Source organism: Lycorma delicatula, chromosome 2, assembly GCF_047948215.1.
Source record: "Lycorma delicatula isolate Av1 chromosome 2, ASM4794821v1, whole genome shotgun sequence".
Classification (NCBI taxonomy): Eukaryota; Metazoa; Arthropoda; class Insecta; order Hemiptera; family Fulgoridae; genus Lycorma; species Lycorma delicatula.
Genome location: NC_134456.1, coordinates 59,338,046 through 59,360,051, shown reverse-complemented (window position 1 = coordinate 59,360,051; position 22,006 = coordinate 59,338,046). Strand labels below are relative to the sequence as shown.

The following is a 22,006-nucleotide window of genomic DNA, read 5'->3' as shown; positions in this document are numbered from 1 at the left end:
ATGAAAGTGAAAATCGAACGTTATTAAAATGTTGAACGATACCTAACGAATTTATTTAGTGTGATTTATTGGAAATTAATAAATCCATTGGAAAACGAAAGAAACATTTTCATTAATAATAAACAAAAAATGTTTGATCATTGTTTTTTAAAAAATAAATATGATTTATAATATCGTTTTAGATAAATTAAAAGAAATAATTTTTTTAAAAGTTGAAACAAAAAAAAACTTAGTAGTTCAAGTGGATGTGAGTTTAAAAATTTCAAGTTGTATAAAATTAATAACAGTGTAATTTCGCACATACGATGTGGAAAGAATTTTTAGCTGAAAACATTAACAATAGTTTAAAAACATAAACAGATTTAAATGATCGGCAGAAGTTAATTTTGAAATTGAAATCTCAATTGTTATATTTGACTTGATCGAGACGATTATCGATACCTAAGTTGCTGTGAATTACTTTACGGGATTGGACGTAAAGCAGAGTGTTGTAAATGTTTCTCTTGTCTCACAGTTTGTCGAGTAAATGGCTGATTCTTCACGCGCAGATGTGAAAGATAAATCGGATATTAATAGGAAAACTTTTTCAAAAAGACGTTCTAAACCTGGTTCAGATTACATAGTTAGACGTAGATGTCCGCCTCGTTCGAGCAAGGGAAAAAATGATATATTTGTGACTAATACTTCAAATTTTCGGGTACGTTTCATTTTTTAAATTTGAATTAATGATTGATAAAAGTAAGCTTTGTAGCTGCTTGATTATTTCAGTTTAATACATTTGTTATGTAATTGTTTTATGGAGTTTTTGTTGTTGCTTTTTTAGGTTAACCTTTTGATCGTCAGGTATTTTCTTAAATACTTTTCCTACATGTTTCCCTCGGTGTTTTCATGCAGGTTCAACCTGTATTGCCTATATAGTTAAAAATAATAGAAGAAAGTTGCTCAAGAACATGATACTACCTAGGTGATTTACTCAAGTAGCTTATTTTTATATGTAATTGTTTATATGCATGTATGATGGAAAATTAGAAGTCTCGTTTTATATTTTACAAACGTAGGAAGTAGTAGATTTTTCTTGCTTCTTAGGTATTTAAAAAAAATTGAGTTGCTCGTCATCACCTTGCATGATTATCTGAATGTTTTCATAGAAGCTAGGGAAACATACATGTGGAGTATGTGGGAAAAAACGCCTGTGATGGTGTGGAAGGAACAAAATGAGAGGTGGCAAAGGTCATTAAACAGATACTAAACGTTGATCAAATGTATTCATTTTGTAATCACAAGCTGAAAAACATCAAGTATTTTTTGATTAAATCAGATGAGGTAAGATTGATCAGATTTCTGAAACTTTAAAAACCATTTTGACTGCTGTGAAAGAGTTGTTGGTACTAGAAATTACCACCAGTATGCTCCTGTGTCACTTTAAAATGTTTACTTTACTTCAGACTTTAAAAATGTTACTTTACATAAGACTCAAGGACTATAAAGATTTGTGTCAAATATTGTACACCATTTCACTTAAGAAAAAGACTATTGCCTGTGTGTTGACAATCAGTGGTAGATAGGAGAAGTGGTAGATGTTAGCCTCGGAAATGACGATGTGCAGGTTCTTTTTTTCCACCCAGCTGAACCATATACATCATTTCAAAAGTCTCAACAATATAAAGTGTAGGTACTGATCTGTAAAGTCCCGAGAAAGTTAACATCACTTGAGCTAACTACAATGACAGGTTGCTCTCACACAATTTCAAGAGAATTATCAGAAGAAATATCACAGCTGTTGGTTAACCACGGTAAATAATAAACTTTCACTGCTACAAAAACGAGCTACTTCATTGAAGAATAATTAAAATTTTGCCACAGTTTATTTTTTTCTTTGATAGTGTACAAAAATAAACCAATATAAAAATAAAAATGTATTCTTGAAGAAATATGTAGGGTACGCAGTGAAATCTCAGTTTGAGTAATTTTTTCAAGCATTTTTAAATCAAAATTGTAAATTACGACCTACCATTAATAATTAAAAAAAAAAAAAAATTTACAAATATTGAAAATTTCAACTTTAACAACATACAGGCTAAATATAACGTAAAATGCAAAAACGACAAGAAAGCCCCTTGGAGCGCTTATTTAGTGAGTCAAAATGGTATTGCTTTTAACAGGTTTTTCATGATTAAGAGGTTTTTTATTAGTACAATACATAAGAAACCTTTTTATTTTTCATAAACATCTACAAAAACACTGCAAATTGTGCAAATTGAGATTTTTCATGGTTTTTCACAGTTTTTCATGTTCAACTTTATTGGTAATTTTCTAATAGAAAGAAGAGAGATAGGTAAATAAACCACAGGTCCGTCTTTTAGCTTGAGAAAATATGATTAAATTGCTTTTTGTTTCACCCTTCCAGGACCAATACTTTTTTAGTTACAATTTTTTCTGTAAACCGTAAAATCACAAAAATAGGTGTGCCCTCTGTAACAAAAATGGCCGCCACAGCTAAACTGCTTAAATTAGAAATTTAAAAAAAATAGTTTTAAGGTCCTGGAACTAACTCACTGTTTTGACTATTCCATGTTTTCAAGTTGGTATTATGTATCCAGATTTTATCAATTGTTATGAAATGTGAAGATTCCTATCATTTATATTGAAACAGTTCCAAACGGTGCTTAGACAGGTTTTACTCATTCAAACCATATCAGTTGCAAACAAACACAGTACCTACCTTTGAGATAGTTTTTATATGTGTATATATTCATGTAAAATATGATGCATCCATTCATTAGAGATGCCTATTATCTTAGCAATCTCCTACACTTTCAATCCTATGCCCTTCACTATATCCCATTTTTTTTCTGTAGTTGTAACCTCAACAAAACATTCAGTATTGTTTGTTTTCATGTGACCATTCTGAAAATAACCTAACCATTTGTAAATTGTTCTAATCAATGGAGCTGACTCAGCACAATATTTATCCTATATGATTTTTGTTTCCTGTACAGTTGTGCCTTACAAAACGGAGTGTTTGATTACCAAGTGAGATTCTCTTTCATCTACTTTCACAGATTGTAATAGTTGAACGACTCTAACAATTACCAACAACAGGATTATGAGTGTTTTTCACAGAAACTTGGTGTATGCTTCTAGCATACATGTAGGAAATTATGAATGACTCCCAGCAATGTATTATGAGCACCATCTCTTGGCTTTGCGTGGACCTTTCAAACAGTCCTCATATGTTGATGATACCATCCTATTTTATCAAAGTAGTACAAGAAATAGTGAAAAAGTAGTATTAATTTTTTCTTTTGGTTTACTTTGTTTATACAAAGTACATAACAAGTTAAACTTAATAGCTGAATATAATAAATACATTTTCTTGACCTAACCATCACAAAAACCAAACAAGCAAAAACACACTTCACAGTATACAGAAAGTCAATAATCGCAGACACCTCAAACCACCTAACCTCATATAAACTATCTGCTTTTAGATTTTATGTTCCAAGACTACTCAGTGCAACCATTTCTTTTGAAGACCATGTAAAGGAACTTTACACTAAAATATCTAGCCCAACCATAAATAAAAATGAAAACAAAATAAGAATACATCATGATGTACATAAACAAAGATTTAAGAAAGTTGATCACAAATGATAGGTATGTTGTCCAACAAGAGCGAATGTAAATTTACTTTTTTAAGTATATTATAGAAATAATACGCAGTATCTTAAGGTAATGATATTTTTGTTAAATTTTTTTTGTGCAAGGGCAACTACAGTAACAATAAACTGTAATGATTTTTCTATTGCTTTTCATAAAATAATTTCAGTTGGGAGCAATGAAATAGGTGTTTCATTATTCTGGGAAATTCAATTAAAGTAAGAATGTTATGACTTGACCTTTGGTCCTAACTTGTGTGCAACCAGAATTTAATTTACTAGAGGAATCTAAATTTTCATGTAAAAGAAAGTGATGTGGGTAGCACCTGGGTCTAGGCTTACATATGGAAAGATTCGTAAAAGTCTCTATTGTCTTCTCTAAACATTTGTTTAAATCTAGATTGACCTTTGATTGGTTGATGTTAATGGTCATTGATAATCACTATTTTAATAATCATATCATCTGTTACTGCTTACAACTAATCCTCACTAACATAAACATAATTTGAATATTCATCTTCCATGCCTAGTCAGTTTTTAGCTAAGGAGTGAATGAGCATGTTTCACATTTCCTATATTCAGATTATAAAAAAACAGTTTAAATGTACATTAACAAGTTCATATAAATAATAATAATGAAACAGCTGAGATATAGAAAACAAACTTGGTAATCATTTTATTACAATATATGATCAATGATTTATAAATTATGATTATATGTAGTAATTTAAACATTTTTTTATATAATATTCATTATAACAGTTGTTTTTTTTTTTTTATAATAGGTAAAGAAGTAGATATAAATTATATAGTTTTTATCTTTTTTAAATTTTAGACGTCCAAGAAGTTATGTATCAGCACTCTGTGCATTGAATATATTGCTTCTCAGAGGATTAGGTGTAAATATTGGTAATCTATAGAAATAATGTTAAATTATCAGATGTGTGTTCATTTGTTCATTAATTTGTTAAATTTTTTTCGTGATTTTTTAAGACCTAATATTTTATCACTTTTTGTTGCCAACTTATGCACACATCCATAAAATGTCTAATCATCCGTCAGACTTGCACAAAAAGCTAATATATGTGATAACAGAATTAAATGTAATAAAATGTTTAAAACTTAATATTAGGATTATTTATAAATTACATTCTAGTAATAAAATTAAAATGAAAAAAATTACTATAAATAAAAAATACATACTTATATTACTTCTCAATGTATTCCCTACCCAAATTCAAGCACTGGTATCGTGATAACCAGTTTGTCTATTTAGTTTTCAAAGAATGTTGTCATCAAAGTACCTATCCTTGAGTTCATCATTGCCTTAAGTATTTAGCAGTCAGCCAATTCTTCAATTTTGTGAACAGATAAAAATCAGATTGTACCAAATCATGGCCTGAAAGGGGCTGGTCAGAATTTTCCCACTTAAACCTACATATTACACTTTATTGATAACAGTGGTTTGAGTCCATGCGTTGTCATGCCAAAAACAATGTCCTTCATCAGCATCCTTCATTGTTTATTTATTATCGGTCTCGTAAGCTTTGTCAACATTTCACAATAAATGTCTGTGGTTATTGTCATACCTTAATGAATTTAGTGAATGAAATTCCTCTTTGGTCCCAAAACATTATTCCATGGTTTCTTCTTTGAATTTTTTGGGCTTGCTTAGAGACTGTATTTGTGCATCCATTGTTTGGATCGTAACTTTGTTTCAATAACGATGAACTGAATCTATGTCTCATCCCCAGTAACAATATTGTCAAAAAATTCTCTTTTTTATCCGATATTGCTGAAGAGAGTCAATACTGCTTGCATTTTTTTTCTTTTGTGGACATTTGTAAGTTTTCAGTATCCATTGTGCCCAGATCTTATGAAAACCCAACCTGCCTGTGACAATTTCTTAAAGAGTGGACCTTGAAATTTGAGGAAAATTTTCAATAAGTTCAGGAATCGTGCAATGGCATTTATCACAAATGAAATTTCAAAAATCATCACTCACAATGAAGTGTTACTCTCTTCCTTCCTCATCATGCACATTAGTTCACCCAACCCTGATTTCCCTGCATCATTCTCTCACAGTACATCAATCATTACATTATTGTCGTAAAATACTCATAGCCAATAGTAGATTTTGGATGTAGGTGTACCTTCTATTTGCAAAAAATGAATGACACTACATACCTCACAGTTGGTGGGAGCTGCAACAATACATTATATTTTACCATGTACTAATTAGCGGTACAGAATGAAATGGCAACTGACTGTATATGTAATGATATTTAAGCTAGGCTGGTATCTACGGCACTTGCATTAATTTTTTGTTGCTCTGAAAATTTGTGACGTCCAACCAGAGGTTTATTTATAAATTGCCACATTATACTTACAATTCTAAATATTTATCTGCCTGTTAAGCTCACGTCAGCTGCTAGCTGTGTTTAACACACTAAACTAAAAAGAAAACATATGTCATAATAAAAATATGTACAGAACACAAAATCAGTTGCAAAATTAAGTGAAGGTCTTCATCATTTTGTTATCTAATACATCAAGGAAGATGATGAAATTAAAAAATTCAGTTTTTTCATTTCTGAATGTTTGAAACATAATATTTTTGTACTCAATCCTCCCAAACATGATTAATATCTGATCAAAAAGAAGTTATTCTAACTTTAACTTATTCTTACTTTCTGTTCAGATGGCTGTACAGCACAGTTCAAAAATATAAAGAACTCTGTTTATATAAAGATAATTTTGAAATTAATTCATAGTGGCATTTTATTTGCAAAATTTCAGGTCAAGGTTGCCGGTGATGAACATTGGAAACTGTGAAAATGACGGCTAAAGAAATTTCCAATAATAAAGAACAAATACTGACTGTTTTATTTGATTTTGAAAAGTAAAATATCTGAGGCATCAGTTTTAATTATTGCTAAACTGAGGAATACAGGGAAAATTAGAATATTGTGGTGGTTTAATAATTCACAAATATAATGTTGGTTAGGTTATATCCAGGAACTCACAAATTTTATTTTCTCTTAATTAACTGCATGCTTATCTCAAATGCTTCCAGCCTTTATTTTTCAGTCAGTTTAATAAGTCACAACCCATCCAAGGTTTCATGCATGTCGGAAACACAAATGGAAACAAAACTTTCTCTCGGATTATTGAAAATTCAGTGGAAGAATCTGTTGTAAGGGATGGTTTGACTGTCGCATTAAACCAATTTAGATTTGTCAATATTAATTACAGTGATTCTTGATAGCTTTTATGTCTTAAATAAAAATTAGGAATTGAGTAAAATCAAAGTAAGTCTCTTACATCCTAAAGGACCTATACCATGTTTTACTGTCCAAAACTAAGATAAGATATTTTCTCAGGTTGTTGGATACTCTTGACTATTGAGTCCTTTTAAGAAATTGAACTAAGGGCCACAATAGGAAGATGTTTACCCACAAAAGAAGAGATGGAAACATCTTTTACAGTCAAAAAAAATTCCAAGGATGTAAATAAAAAGTATTTGCTTTTTGTATTCTTGTAATGAGCTATCTCAGAAAAATTATATTTTCTTGTTTATATATGATGATAGTTTTGTAGGCTGAATTTTTTGTTGTGGAAAATAAATAGGAACTTATTTTTATTATTTATTGATCATTAAAAAAGCTTTTATGAACATTTAAAATTGGTACTGTTATATCTTTTCACTGCACTTTTTGGATGAGTGTGTATGTGAGGAATACCTGATATGATTTATAAATATGATTTCCATTCAGAAAGTTCTCGAACTAACAAAGAAAATACAGGAATTTCTTTTCCAACATTTTTACCTTGTAATTCAACACATTTAGACTGATCTTTTCAACTTGCCCTCAGTGTAGTCCGATTTGCCCAACCCAGATAAGTGTTTGTCTCAGTTTTAACCTCATTTTTTAAAGTGAATTCACCCAGCAAGCCATTTTAGGTTTGGAAGAGGAAATAATCACTGGGGGCCAAATACAGCATGTATAGAAGCACTTCAAATCATTGGTCATGGAGGTTTGCAGCAACAACCTGAGACATGTTTTAGGAATATTATCATGGTGAAAGGACACTTTCTTTCACTTAGGCCAGATGTAGAGGTTTAGCTTGAATAGCAACCTTCAGTCATCCCAATAGTGAAGTGTAATACTCCCCAGTGATAGTCCTTCAGGACTTGATAGTTTATCAGAGAGAGTGATAGTTCCTTTTGCCAGTTAGTCTATGAACACCACATCATAAAGATAAACAAAAACTGTAGCTATGAGTTTTTTCCCTACAGATGAACCTTTTTTTGCATTCTTTGGCATACTTTTACCTGCTCCCGCCCAATGTTTGGTCTCTGGTTTGTGAAGATGAATTTGTGTTTCATCTACTGTTATAAAATATCCAAGGGGCATAATTTTAGGATCGGACTTTTTAAATTTTCTCCAAAATAAAAACTTAAAAGTCGGATCAAGCCTTCATGAGGTGCAGCTGGATATATCTGGAACAAATAGGAGAATTTGTGTGGTGAACTAAATCTAAACAAACTTCATCTATAACTCTAACCCACTGGGTTGTTCTAGTGGTGAACACGTCTTCCCAAATCAGCTGATTTGAAAGTCGAGAGTTCCAGCATTCAAGTCCTAGTAAAGGCAGTTACTTTTATGTGGATTTGAATAGTAGATCGTGGATACCATTGTTCTTTGGTGGTTGGGTTTCAATTAATCACAGACCTCAGGAATGGTCGAACTGAGACTGTACAAAACTACACTTCATTTACATACATACATATCATCGAAAGAAAGAGTTGTAACTCTGGAACTAATCCCATCATGAGTGACCCCTTGACAGTCAACCATGAAAGCTCTTTTAAGGATATTCCACTGTCTGAACCAAACAAAACCAGAGTTCAGAGAAAGGCAGCACTCTGATATGGTGGGCTACTATCACATAGAAGATTACATTTGATTGGAAGCATTGGAATGTCCTAACATCAGATAAAAAACAAGAACAGTACAAAATCCAAAATCAAACTGAAGAAAATTGCCTAAATTTGCACACACAATGTGCAGACTGGTAAACTAAAAATTATAACTGACCTAATGGACCAACACATAATTCTCATCATGGGACTGCATGAAATAATAAACACCGACCAGAACGCCATGGAATCTCAAGGACATTGGTCCTACAAAGGTATGCCTGGGAAGAGAGTGATGAAAACTGTTTCATAGTTTTGAACAAGCTTTTTGAACAGCCTCAAAATAATAAACTTTGTACAAGAATTCAAGTTACAATACTCAAGAATTTCAAGACTCATCCTAAAAGCATCTAATAAAATCTACACTAAAGTAAATGTGCTCTCACCCTCAATAATAAAAACAGATCTCTAAAAGACTTTAAAGAAACAGAAAAGTTCTGAGACCTATTTGACCAGGCTATAAATAATATCCCCAAAAATCACATTAAACAAACAATCAGTAACTTTTAACCCTCAAATAGACAGAGAAAAAAGACACTACAACATTATTGGAAAATGGCATGCCCAAAAAATAACAAATGAAAACTGACTGAGACTCATTGGTCTCTGCAGAAATCACAACCTAATCTTGAAATCCACTTATTTTAAGATGAAAACCTCAAAACCTAGAAACACTCTGACTACACTAAAGGAGAATGACAACTAGATCATGTCTTCATGTACAAAAAGATCTACAGCGTACAAGTCCTCCAAGAAGTAGACACAGGCTCTTATCACTAAGTAGTCTAAATTAAAATTAAATTCACTTTCCAAAGGAAGGAGCAAAGCCAAGCCCCTAAAACTAAAAGAAAAGTTTACTTACTCAACTAATCAAGAATGAAAATTACCAAAAAGCAACCAAAGAAATAACAATCACGGATAAACTTGAAGACCTAGTCAACAACCTTAAACAGATCACAGAAGAATTGCCTCCAATAAAACCCCCTAAAAAGCATCAATGATGGAACAGTGAATGTGACAAAACAGTGGAGAAGAGATATCAAGCATGGCTATTACACCAATCCCAAAAATCAGAAGCATCCTTTCAAAATCTAGTGAGGCAAAGAAAAGATACCACCTAAACCCTAAGGAAAATTATAAAGTCACGCCATATAAAGACACATTGAAATAAATAGGAAAAAAATTCAACAAAACTCAGTTGAGGGACCACAAAACCCAATTTTTAAGTTTGTTACCACAAAACTTCAAAAATACAAAACCCAATCCTACTAATGAACGATAAAACCCATAATCTGGCCCATAACAATAAAGAAAACACGAAAATCTAAGCTAAATATTTCAATAAACTTCTAAATTGCGAAGAACCGACAGAACTCCTAAACTTCGACACCAGCATCCCAACAACAGTACCACCAGAAAACATCAATCCTTCCACAATGAAAGAAGTCTACCAAGAAATGGGTGAAATGAAGAATTATAAAGTAGCAGGAGAGTATCAGATCTTTCTAGAGATGTGGAAACAGGCTGAAAACCAAAAATCGCCCATCATCAACAGCTTGTTAACATTGGTTCAAAGAAGAACTACCAGAACCACTGGATGACAGCCCTCATCCACCTGCATAAAAAAATAGACCCAAACATCTAGGAAATTACTACAGAAAAAGAAACAGTGATATACTAATAACATTTGTAGACTTCAAGAAAGCATATGATTGCATCCACAGAGAATCCCTACTAAAAATTCTAAGATACCCCGTACTACATCCCAAATTAATGAACGTGGTAAAACTGATCCTCACAAATACTAAGTCAAAAGTGAAATTCAGAAGCGAACTCTTGGAACCATTTAAGTTCAAGACAGGACTATGCGAAGGCAATGGACTCTCGCCACTACTATTCAACTGCACTCTAGAAATGGTAATGAAGGAATAGCTCAAAAATGCCCCCAAAAATAAAAATAGGCCAAAAAATCAAAAGTGCCATTGTTTTACAGATGACTTGGCACTGCTAACAAACAAGATCAATGAAGCTAAAACACTGATGTTAGAACTTCAAAACATTGTAAATAAAATTTTGCTTAAAATATCATTCAAAATGACAGAAATTATACCCCAAAAACCAACACAATTAAAAGAAATAAACATTAAAGTGTTTAAATACCTCAGAGAAATGTAACAACAATCTAAACAAAAACAACTTCAATCCAAACAAGAGTAAACAAACTTGCTAAAGCACAAAAATTAACCTGGTATGCTTACAGTAAAAATTCCTATCCATAAACACAAAAAGACACTACATTACAATTATAAAACCGGAAGTTGCATATGCAACAGAAACATTCTTCAGAATGAACTATCAAAGACCAACAGACTCCAGAAAATCAAAAGAAGAACTGGAAGAACCTGCATCAACAAAAAGTACCAAAGAGACAGGCAGTGGTGGATCATGCCCACAAAGTCATGTACAAAGAGTTAGAACCCATCACTGATACCATGCGTAACAGGAGACTAGGATTCTTTGGACACTTCATGAGGATGCAAGATTTGAGACTTCTGAAACAGCTGGTACAGTACAATTTCAACTTTAAAAACACCAAGACAGGATGCAGAAGATGGATCAGAGATATAAAAGAAGATCTGAAGGAAATTGACCTCACACCAGAGGACACTATAGACAAGATAAAACTTGGATAATAGACGAATGACTAAAGTGATGCAGTGCAGTCATAGACGATAAAAAAAAAATGAGTAATATTGTGTTTAAGTCTAAACAGCCTTGAGAACTGTTCAATCAAATACGATTTTGGTTGACTGTTAACAAACGTGGCACCCATTGAGCAGAAAGCTTTTTCATGCCCAAAACATTATGTAAAATGTTTCCATTACATTATACAAAATGTAGTGGTCTATTAAGATAGTTGTGTGTTTGCAAGCTCACATATATTTCAGTTAGTGATCATTTAATATGATATTGTAGGTTTTTGTGATAATTTTTTTTCATAGTGGTTTTTGGGTATCCCATGCATTCATCATCTTGAATACGTCTATAACAAAATTTAAATTTAGCATCCCATTTTTTTACCATCAAAAATAAAGGGAAAGATTCTTTTAAAGTAGAATCTACCTCTTTTTTTTTATGGTCAATGAGTTTAAACTTTGTAATGTAAAAGTACTTTATAGCTGCTCAAACTTCAGTTTTCCAGTAAATGTTACAAATTCTTACTCACATGCCATAAACAAGCAGCTAAACACATCTTTCATAGCTTGCCATCAGAAGGATCATACTTTGTAAATATCAGTCATATGGTGATGTTTGTGTCATCTCTGTGTTTGGCCAAGAACTTTCTGAATGACTTATTGTCATTCGTGACTTATCATTGGATTAAACATTCTGGAGATAATAATTTTATCTGAAAGAGGCTTTAGAAAAAAACCTATTAAAGAAACTTTGGAATACATGCATATAAAAAAACAACCAAGGTTGTCTTAACAGATTGCATATGCATTATATCACTGACCAATTATTTTCTTATTAACCCATTGTTTTTATATCATCAAAATTTGTATATGTAGGTCATTTATTGAACAACATTTTTTTTTTTTTAAATTTCAAAGAGGTGGTGTTTTTGAGATTTAAAAAATGAAAGTCATCAAAAGGGTCACAAGGTTTTATAAGTAGGTTATCAACAAAAGTACTTTAAAAATGTCTTACAGCAACCTATATCAGAACTCTTTAGAACCAATGGTTATAGAGCTCCTTTTTTATCTTTAGTTAACAGTTTTACAAATTTTTTGTTGGTTTTGAAAATTCATTAAAAAACTACAAACTGAAAATTTCTAACATTTGTTTTAGTGTATCGTATAAGATAAACTATAAATAAAAAATTCATTAGAATTTAAGATATGAGTCAAGAAATTAATTACTGGATGATTTGTCATTGAGTGCCCCTAAACAAAACAAAAAGTTACTGAGAAAAAGAGTTATTTCTGAAAATATTTTCTCATAAATTTTTCAGATCAAAAACAATACAAAACTACCAATTTTTGCTCTATAATTTTTACCAAGAATTTCAGTACAATATCATATTTTTATTAGGTTTCACAGCATTTTTTTTGTATAGGTCCAACTTTCAAAAATTTAAATTGAATGTTTCATATATAAACTATACAACAGTGGAGACAATTTGTGATTGTAGGTGTGATATGATTATTTTTTTTTAAATAGTTACTTTTATCTACAATTTTTTTTTTTTTAATTTGAAAGAAAAGTATTTCACTTTAGGAAAAGTAATAATTATTTTACTTCAATTAAGGGATGAATTAAATATATATTAAAAAAGGACTGCTGGGACTGGAAGAACTGGAAACTTGAAACTATGCTTGATATCTCTTGTAGGTAGTAAATTAATGCTGTGCAGCAATTTTTCATTTTGAGGGACATAGAGGGTCAAACCCATTTTTTGAAATACTCACAGCGTTGAAATTTGTTAGAAACAATAATGTAATAATCTTTTTAGGAATATTTACTTCAACTTTAGAAATTAGCCTTAAACAATCATCTCTAGAAGGAATAAATATAATTAAAGTTCCACTCTTTTTTTTTTTTTGAAACTAGTGATGGAAGCTTGAATTTCAGGACAGATGAAGCACCAACATTCTATGGAAATGCATTTGGAATTTCCCTTGGAGAGGGAAGTTGGATTAGAGATTGATTTCATAGTTGTTACATTTTGCTATGCAATTTATGAAAGATTAGAATTTTTCTTTGCAAATTACTGAATTTAAAAAAATATTGGTGTTTCCCTTTTAGCCACTTCTAAAGAGTGAAACAGTATCATTATACTGTTTCACTCTTTAGTGAAATGGGTTATGGAATTTCTATTGATATTTGTTAACTTCTTAAATAGAAACAAAAGGTTTGGTGCAGTTCTACTTAAAAGTAGAAGATTTTGGGTTTTAATTCTATTTCTTATGTTACAAAACCCATGCCATAAAGTAACTATAACTGTAGGTAACCATAAAGTAACTGTCTATTTTTCGTGGAAAAATTAAAAAATATGCCCTAACTATTCCAGTTGTATTTTAATTGCATTTAGAACTTAGTTAAAATTGTTTAATGTATATAATTAATTAAAGTGAAATATGTTATTTTTTTTAATTTAATTATTTTTTTGCCATAATTGTTAAAAGAACACTATTTCTTTGGAATCCAGATTGGCATGTTTACACACCTTGACATAAACCTATTATATAGCTAGGTAATTTATTCTACCAACTGTTATAAAGGTTTTATTCCATTACTGATATATGCAATGAAGTCTAATAATTATTTTTAATTTTATTAATATTGTGAAAACTGGTTTGTTTTTAGGGTCAATTTTCCCAATGTATGAAGTTGATTGATGATGGTGAGACTGAGATAATAATCCATAGTTTGGGTGCTGCAATTCCTAAAGCAATTAACTTAGCTTTACAGTTACATGAGCATTTAATGGGTACATTTGATGTTGCCACAACTACTAATACAGTCGATGTTATTGGTAAGTGTAAAAACCAAAATAATGTTTTAAAAATTTGAATTGTTTTAATTATATATTAATTAGATTTTTAAATAAACTGAGTTACTATATATTTTTTTGCAGTTAGGCCAACTAAGGATCACAAAAGTATAATTTCTTCTAGTTTCTTTTTTCTTTTCTTCCAGTATCCATTCATTCTTTCTGTGTTGGTCTTTCTCTTCCAACCATTTCACTTTTGTTGAGTCTTTTATTTCTTCACAGTTTCAAACTCAACTTCATGTATCTTTTGTCTGATTAGCTTTCTATCTTTCTTTCCCTGTTTTTGGATTCCTAGGTTGTGTTGTAGGTACCTATGGTTGTTCCTTTGTTCCCAGAGTTAATTGAATATTTTTAGTCTCTGTTCATCCATTTTTATATATGGCCCAGGAGTCTTTTTATCACTTTTTCAATAACCTGTATTTCTTCATATAGTTGTTGGTTGGATTTCAGTATGTATCCTGTTGTTTTCTTGACTCCTACGATTGTTCTCAGTGTTTTCTATTTTCTTTAATGGTTCCAGGTTGGTAAGATGTAACGTTTCTCTGAGTTTGACCATTTTTGAAAGTTTTTTTTGTGGATGTCAGGAAAACATAATTTATCCAATTTGTTTCTTCCCTCTTCTATTGCTGTTCTATCTGTACTTTTGTATTTTATTGTTTCCTGTAGATATTTGAAACTAAGCACCATTAAGATTTACTGTATTCTATGTTAATTTTATTTTTGGGTTAATTTTTGATGCTAGGCATTATATCTGATTTTTCAAAGGATTTTTGTAGGCCTGCTCTCTCAACCACCTGTTTTAAAACCTATACCTCTTGAATTGGTTCTTCCTCTATTTCTGCTAGCAAAGCCCAGGTCATCCACAAAAGCCAGACACCTGACTTGGGTTCTGCTGTTTTTGTCTTTATCCTTATTCCTTGTTCTTTCTTTTCCCAGAAGGTGTTTAGTATTGTGTCCAGAATGAGGTTGTGAGATAGTCCAGCTCCTTGTCTTAAACCTGTTTTAATTTCAAAGGGAATATTTAGGTGTCCTCTGAATTTAAATTTTGATATTGTGTTTATGAGGGTTAGCTCTGTGAGTTTGGTAGTTTTGTTATCTACCCCATATTCATTCATCTTTTGTAGTAGTATTTCTTTGTCTATGGATTCATATGTTTTTTTTGAATTCAATAAATGCTATTGTGTTGTGGCTTTTAATTGTTTATTCTATTATAACATTTTCAAAAAATTAACAATAACTGTTTTGTAGTGTTCATGACAAACCATCACAGCAGACAGAATGATTGTTTTCTTAACCCCCTCCCAACCCTGTCAGTGATTTTGCAATGGCAAACTTAAGGAGCAACGTGCCAACATCAAATTCTATTTCCTTTAGAGAAAACAGCAGCAGAAACAGTTTCAGTGCTTTGGGAAGCTTATGGGAAGGAAGCTGTAAGCCAGGCAAGAATTTACGAGTGGTTTGCCTGGTTCAAAAGTGGCCAAATGTCACTTGAAGATGAATGCTATTTAGGTTGTCCCTCAATATCCAAACAAACAGATAAAAATGTTCAAAAAGTCCATGATGCCAACATGTTTGATTATTGCTGAACAGTCAATGAATTGAAGGAAATAACTGAAATTTCCTGGTTTTTTTATGCCATAGAATCCTAACCGAAGATTTGAACATGAGACATGTTGCAGCAAAGTTTATTCCACAACTGCTTTCCAATGACCAGAAGAAGGACTGTCTGAGAGTATGTCAGGAATTGAAAGAACAAGCACAAACTAACTTGGATTTTTTGTCAAAAGTAGGGGATGAATCCTGGTGTTATGGCTATGATTCTGAAACAAAACAGCAGTCCAGCCAGGGAAGACAGCTTCATTGCCCAGACAAAAAAAAAAAAAACAAGTGAAATGAAATGAGAAATCCATGATGATTTGTTTTTCGACATCAAAGGAGTTGTTCACTTCGAATTTGTTTTTCAGGACACTACAATGAACCAATATACTATCTGCAAGTGTTGAAGCAATTGTGTGATGTAGTGAGAGAAAAAAGAACCTAAAGTGGGTAATCGGGAGACTGGCTAGTTTATCATGTAGTCCAGTGTTTGACGGTAAAAATAGAGTATTACCTCAAAGTTCTTTTGGACAACATTGTGTTTTTCTTGAAAATTTGTAATTAAGCTTATCTAACCCTCTGCTTCAAAAGTTATATGTTCCTGATGTGTGCTTTTTATTTTTTGGGGGTGAAAACTTACCACTTGTTAAAAAAATTCAAAAACCATAAATTTAAATGTTTCTTAGATTGAAATCATGTTTAAATATGTAGAATAAACATTCTTTTATGTTGTAGAATATAATGTTTTACTATGTTTCAACCCTTAGAAACCACCCCTTATAATCAAATTAAAAAAAAAAAGTTAGTTTTCAACTGTTTGAAATGTTTTAATGGTGCATTTATAATGAATTAAAATCACTTTACTGATGATAATGTAATTTATGATTTATTGCAACGTTTGAACCCTTAATAACCACCCTTATGAAAAAAATTGTTAAAATTATAGATTAAGTGTTTTGTAGCTCAAAATCATTTAAACATGAAGAATAAACTTGTTCCATATTCTGAAACACAATTTATGATGTTACAACATTGCAACCCATACAATCCACCTAATGACGAAAAAAAAAATTTCAACAGCCTAAAATGTTCTAATGGTGCATTTATAATGAATTATAAACTTTTTATTTTTTATTATGTCCATAGAACATATTGGAGTAATAGTTTTTGGTTTATTTATTCTTACAACTTATTCCAACATTTCACACCTTGATGAATCTTGGCTCTCTCATAATTTGACTTCACTCTCTCTCATCACTTTAGCCATTTCTTTTTGAATGTATTGAGGCATCAAAATACCAGAATAAATCTCTATACTCTGAGAACTAGTGACCCTTCTTTGTAGGACCTTACCATACTTAAAAAATTGCCATACTTGCCATGACAACTATCCATATTTGCTGTATGGATAAAGGTGAAGATGTTTAGCTGCTGGTGGTTGTGATTTTGCTGATTGTGTAAGCAGATAAAGCAGCCAAATAAAGTAATTCATGATGTTTAATGGTTGCACTTATCAAGATTCAATAAAAAGTCAATATCTTTTCTAATACAGAGTTGAGATTGGTGTGGCAGAATTTTCATTCTTATATGTTAATAGAGGGGACACACTGTTTTATATCAGACAGTTTTAGTGCACTTCATTTAATCAGTTTGCTTTTATAATTAATTTATTTTTATCATAAATTAATTGACATGACCTTTAATTTAAGATAAAACTTACAATTAACTGAATATATTTAGTTTAGTGTGTTATTCATTATCATTGTAATATTTTATATAATGACTATTGAGTAAAATGAAAATTCATGATTTATTATCATCTGAAGAAACAAGAAATATCTTATACTTTTATTCATGTATATGTGTGTAATTAAGGAGAGATTTATTATTTATTCTGATCCATGATGAGCATTTGTTTTATGCACAGGAAACAAGTATATTTTGTATCAAAGCCAATCATAAGTATTACTTGGTGGTTCCAGAGAGATATGTGTGAACATACCATTGAAAAATTTGTTAGTGCAAAATTGTGGAATAAACAGCACCAAGATACACTGAGACCCCAATTTGAATTAATATTTTGTGACATTTCACTGGTGGTAGCATATCACACATGATTCTTTCATAAAAATCCTTCAAATTGTTGCTTGCCATTAATACCTGTAATATAAGCTAGTAAACAATTCCAATATGGAAGCAATCATCATACTTCAAGTAAACTTAATGCAAAATACATAATGTTAACAATATTACCCAAATTTCATATTTTAGTTTGGTAAAAATATATGAAATTCAAGCTTTTATGACATTATTAATGAAAAGCTGATGCTCATAATGAAGTTAAAGAAACCTAATAATGACATTGTAGATTTGAATGGAAGGTAAAAAAAGGGAAAACATCTTAAATGGGGCATCTAGGAAATAAAGAATTTTTCAATTTTGCTGGTAGCCCTAGGTGATTAGTATCACTAGTAACATTTAGAACTAAGCTTGCACCAACTTAAACATAAACAAATCACATGAAGCTTGTCACTTAACATTCACTTTGGTTTGATATGGCTTCCATTTGTAATGTGACTTACATCCTACCTGAAGTCAATTTCATTCCAGACTATAGCCAGCAAGTTAGACTTACTTCTGCAGCTGCATTATTAATTCGAAGTCTTAGCTCAATAAGATCAGCAGGCAAAGGTGGTATGTAAATCTGATCTCTAATGAAACCCCATAAGAAAAAATCTGGCTGGGTCAAATCTGGGGAGGAAGGTGGTAATGCAATTGGGTCTTCATGACCAATCTACCGACCAGGGAATTGAGTATCAAGAAAATCTCAGACATCTAGGTGGTAGTGAAGTGGTGCCTTAACTTGCTGATAGTACTGACATCCATCTTGGTTGTCATTGTCTTTAACTGAGGAGTTAAAAAAATTTTGAAGCATTTTCAAATAAATGGTACCATTTATGGTTACCTCCTGGAAGAAGAACTAAACTGTATAGTCTTTGTTTGCTTAAGGCACAAAAAAATTGATCTTTCAGCTCACAAATGTGCTACTAAGTTTCATTAGGGTTTTGCTAACCCATATTCGGCAGTTATGGGTGTTCACCTTGCCACTGATGTGAAAATGACTGACTATCATTAAAAATTACATTGTCAGAAATTATTTTGTTGCAGTTCTATCCATCATTTCCACACAAAACTGCAGTTGAGCAACTTATCATCTGCAATGTGTTGAACGTGGTTAGTTTGTATGACTTCAAGTGTAATTGTCTACATATTACAACAGAAAAGTCTATTTTGGAACGCCAGTCTCATGTGATGCACATCCAGTTGATTTCTTCGAACCCCATGCAAAGCTTTCTCCAAGCTATTTCACAGAGCTTCAGGGACATGAGGGTGTCCTGGTGATTTTGTATATTTTAACAGAAAAACTTGTCTCAATGAAGTTTTGGTGCTAAGAGTAAATTGTATGCCCATTAGGAGGCTCCGTATCTTACTTTCTATGAAAATTACAGTGAACTGCTGCAGTTGCTGACTGCAAATCATGAAACCAAAACACACAGGAAGCACATTCCGCACCAGTAAATGTATCCATTTTTAATGACTCTGGTGACAGTGTTGGTGGCTGAATTTGGTACTAATGAACTACGTGAGTCAAACTTGATGTGTTTTGCTATGGAATGAGACCTCAACCGAATCTGTTAGTTATCTAAATAAAGTTTTATAAGCTTTTAAAGTTCTGAGGTCCTTATGTCAGTAAGAGACTGCAGGTATTTTTACGTAGAAGTGAAGCTCACCTGCAAGATGTTTCCAGGAAATAAATTTTGGATATCTTACTCTTAAATTGCATATTTTGTACTATAAAATTGTTTGATAAGTTAGTTTTAATTGTTTTAAAAATATTTGTATTCCAATATTTTCCCAAGTCTGCAGATTAGTATTAAATTGAGCACCAAGTTTCAATTTCAATGTTGTGGCTAGTTGCAAATAAAAGTAATGAATGTCATTCATTGCTTTAACTGATTTATTATAAATAAGAATATCAATATCTGGTATATCTGCTAGGTGTAAACTTGAACAGTATTCAAAGAAATTTTCAGTTTTTAGTAGTTACTATTGGCTGGGTTGTTGGCACTCTCCCCTGGTCATTACTTTTCCTGTTTGCACAGCATTTTTGCACACTTAGTGTTTTCATAGTATAATATATCCAAAACTTTTCAAAAGTACAAAAATAAGTACTTGAAATTTACTAATTTAAAGTATTCTTATCTACTCTAATTTTGATCTCTAAATTATACTATTTAAATTATTGTAATTGCTTAGTATATTATTATGCTCAGTTGTATTTGTTATTTTTTGTTTCAGATGATTTAGAACCACTTACTGATGATTTGGAAGGGGATACCAGAGTTAGGTCAAATTCATCAGTTCATATAAAATTATATAAACATTTAGTGCAAGAGTAGTGAGATAATTCTGAAAATGTTTTTTTCTCTTAAAGAATTAGTTCAGTGGCTTGGATTGACTGTGTTTGAGATATGGGTTGATTTAATATCAATTACAGTTTTTTCTGTCCTTGTTGCAGTTAAACTTGAAGAAGATCATCCTTCATTAGATTGGTGGATTGTGTTTTCACCACTATTTGCTGCTGATGCCCTTAATGCGTATTTTTGTGTAATTGTTTTAATAAGAATGTACCTAGAAGCTATGTATAAAGTTGCATTTCTACGTGCTTTGTGGTCATTATTCTTTTTATCATTATTATTTATTTTTGAATTTTTTCTTTGTAAAAAATTAACAGGGCAAAATTCATGTGAATATTCAGAAATACTAGCGCCTGTATTTGTTCTGCTTCAGTTCATGGCTGTTCGAGCTTGTCAACTTCATTAGGGGTTGTATTAGTCAATGACTGATGTTATATTCTGAGGTGTATATAATACATATTCTATAATTTTTTTTTTTAAAGAAACATAATGTTTATATAACTTGTAAATAACTTATCTAAATGAGTAATTATAACTTAAATTTATATATAATTATGTAAATATGTTTTTATACAATAAAAAATTACATTCTTGTAATGAATAGTTATTACAAATAAACTACTAAATGTAACATTATTCTTACACCTCAAAATATTTACTTATGAATATGTAATCCAGTGTGAGAAGACTGCATACAGACACTTGCAGAGTGTCTGTATGCAGTGTCTTATGTTAATTGTTCTTTAAAAAAAAAAAAATACACATATATATATATATATATATATATGTATGCTGAAGAATTTATAGAGAAGTAATCAAAAACGCCTGGTTATAAATAAAATAAAGCTAGTGTCCAAGTAGTTTGTGTATGACCAAATTTAGCTATAGTTTTATGAAAAACTACAGCTCGTGATGAAGGGTTTGTAAAGTGGGAAAGTTTGTGCAGTGAAGAAAAATTCTAAGATTCTGGTGTTTTCTATGAAAATGATCAGTAAAAAATCATAGACCAATTAAACTAATTCTAAAAGTTATTTTTAATTTTTAGCCAAGAACTTTGAGTAAGAAAGGGAGTTTGTACCGATATTTAACAGAAGAAAGACGCTTTCTGATCATCTAAGTTAATACCATGTTTATAAGTGGTATAAAGTAGAGATACACTTTTATACAGTGGTTCCGAAGTTTATAGCAATGTTCAAGAAAATGTCAATAACTCTGACCAGCCCATTGTTTTCCAAAAGCATGTAAGTAAATCAAATTTCATTATGTATATATGAAATTAAGGTTAACACAAAAAAACACAGAAAATTATCTGGATCATTTCTGCACTTCCTATATTTATTCACTAACATAACACACTTGTCACAGTACCTGTAAATCACAAAACAATGAAAATACATTATGTACATACACACATAATGTAATGTTTAAACATTACTGATGTGTTAACTGTGTGACTTGGAAAACTGCTCTGCTGATATGTAGAACCTATCGTAAATGAATCAATACGTATATTGTCTTCACAATGTTATGTTTGTACCCCACCCCCTGTTAGAAATCTGAAAATATCTTCTAGATACCTATGTTATTCCTAAAAAAATACATAGAATTACATGTTAGCAATACTTAACAAATGTTATCACACAAAATCTCTGGATGATGGAAAAATTCTGTTAACATTTTTGAATTCAGCATAAAAAGTTACATTAGAAACACAACAAAGTTTTCATATGTT

At 31.2% G+C, this 22,006-nt stretch overlaps 1 protein-coding gene across 3 annotated transcripts; it reads left to right on the top strand.

The window, feature by feature from the left end:
- The first annotated feature begins 430 nt into the window (after positions 1–430).
- On the top strand, positions 431–20,900 carry LOC142318834 (transmembrane protein 203-like). 3 transcript variants are annotated; one of them, XM_075355369.1, is made up of 3 exons: positions 431–697; positions 14,014–14,182; positions 20,156–20,402. In XM_075355369.1, the coding sequence occupies exons 1-3, from the start codon at positions 527–529 to the stop codon at positions 20,254–20,256; spliced, it is 441 nt and encodes a 146-aa protein (XP_075211484.1). In that variant the 5' UTR covers positions 431–526; the 3' UTR covers positions 20,257–20,402. The 3 variants fall into 3 exon arrangements, with proteins under 3 accessions (XP_075211484.1, XP_075211486.1, XP_075211485.1); XM_075355371.1 differs by lacking the exon at positions 14,014–14,182 and having other exon boundaries at positions 558–697; positions 20,156–20,900; XM_075355370.1 differs by lacking the exon at positions 431–697 and having other exon boundaries at positions 14,043–14,182; positions 20,156–20,900.
- The last annotated feature ends 1,106 nt before the right edge of the window (positions 20,901–22,006 follow it).

Excerpts from the sequence above, each read along its gene's own strand:
- LOC142318834 (XM_075355369.1), top strand. The coding sequence starts at position 527 with ATGGCTGATTCTTCACGCGCAGATGTGAAAGATAAATCGGATATTAAT. Across the intron at positions 698-14,013 it reads CTAATACTTCAAATTTTCGG|GGTCAATTTTCCCAATGTAT; the intron begins GTACGTTTCATT and ends GTTTGTTTTTAG. Across the intron at positions 14,183-20,155 it reads TAATACAGTCGATGTTATTG|ATGATTTAGAACCACTTACT; the intron begins GTAAGTGTAAAA and ends TTTTTGTTTCAG.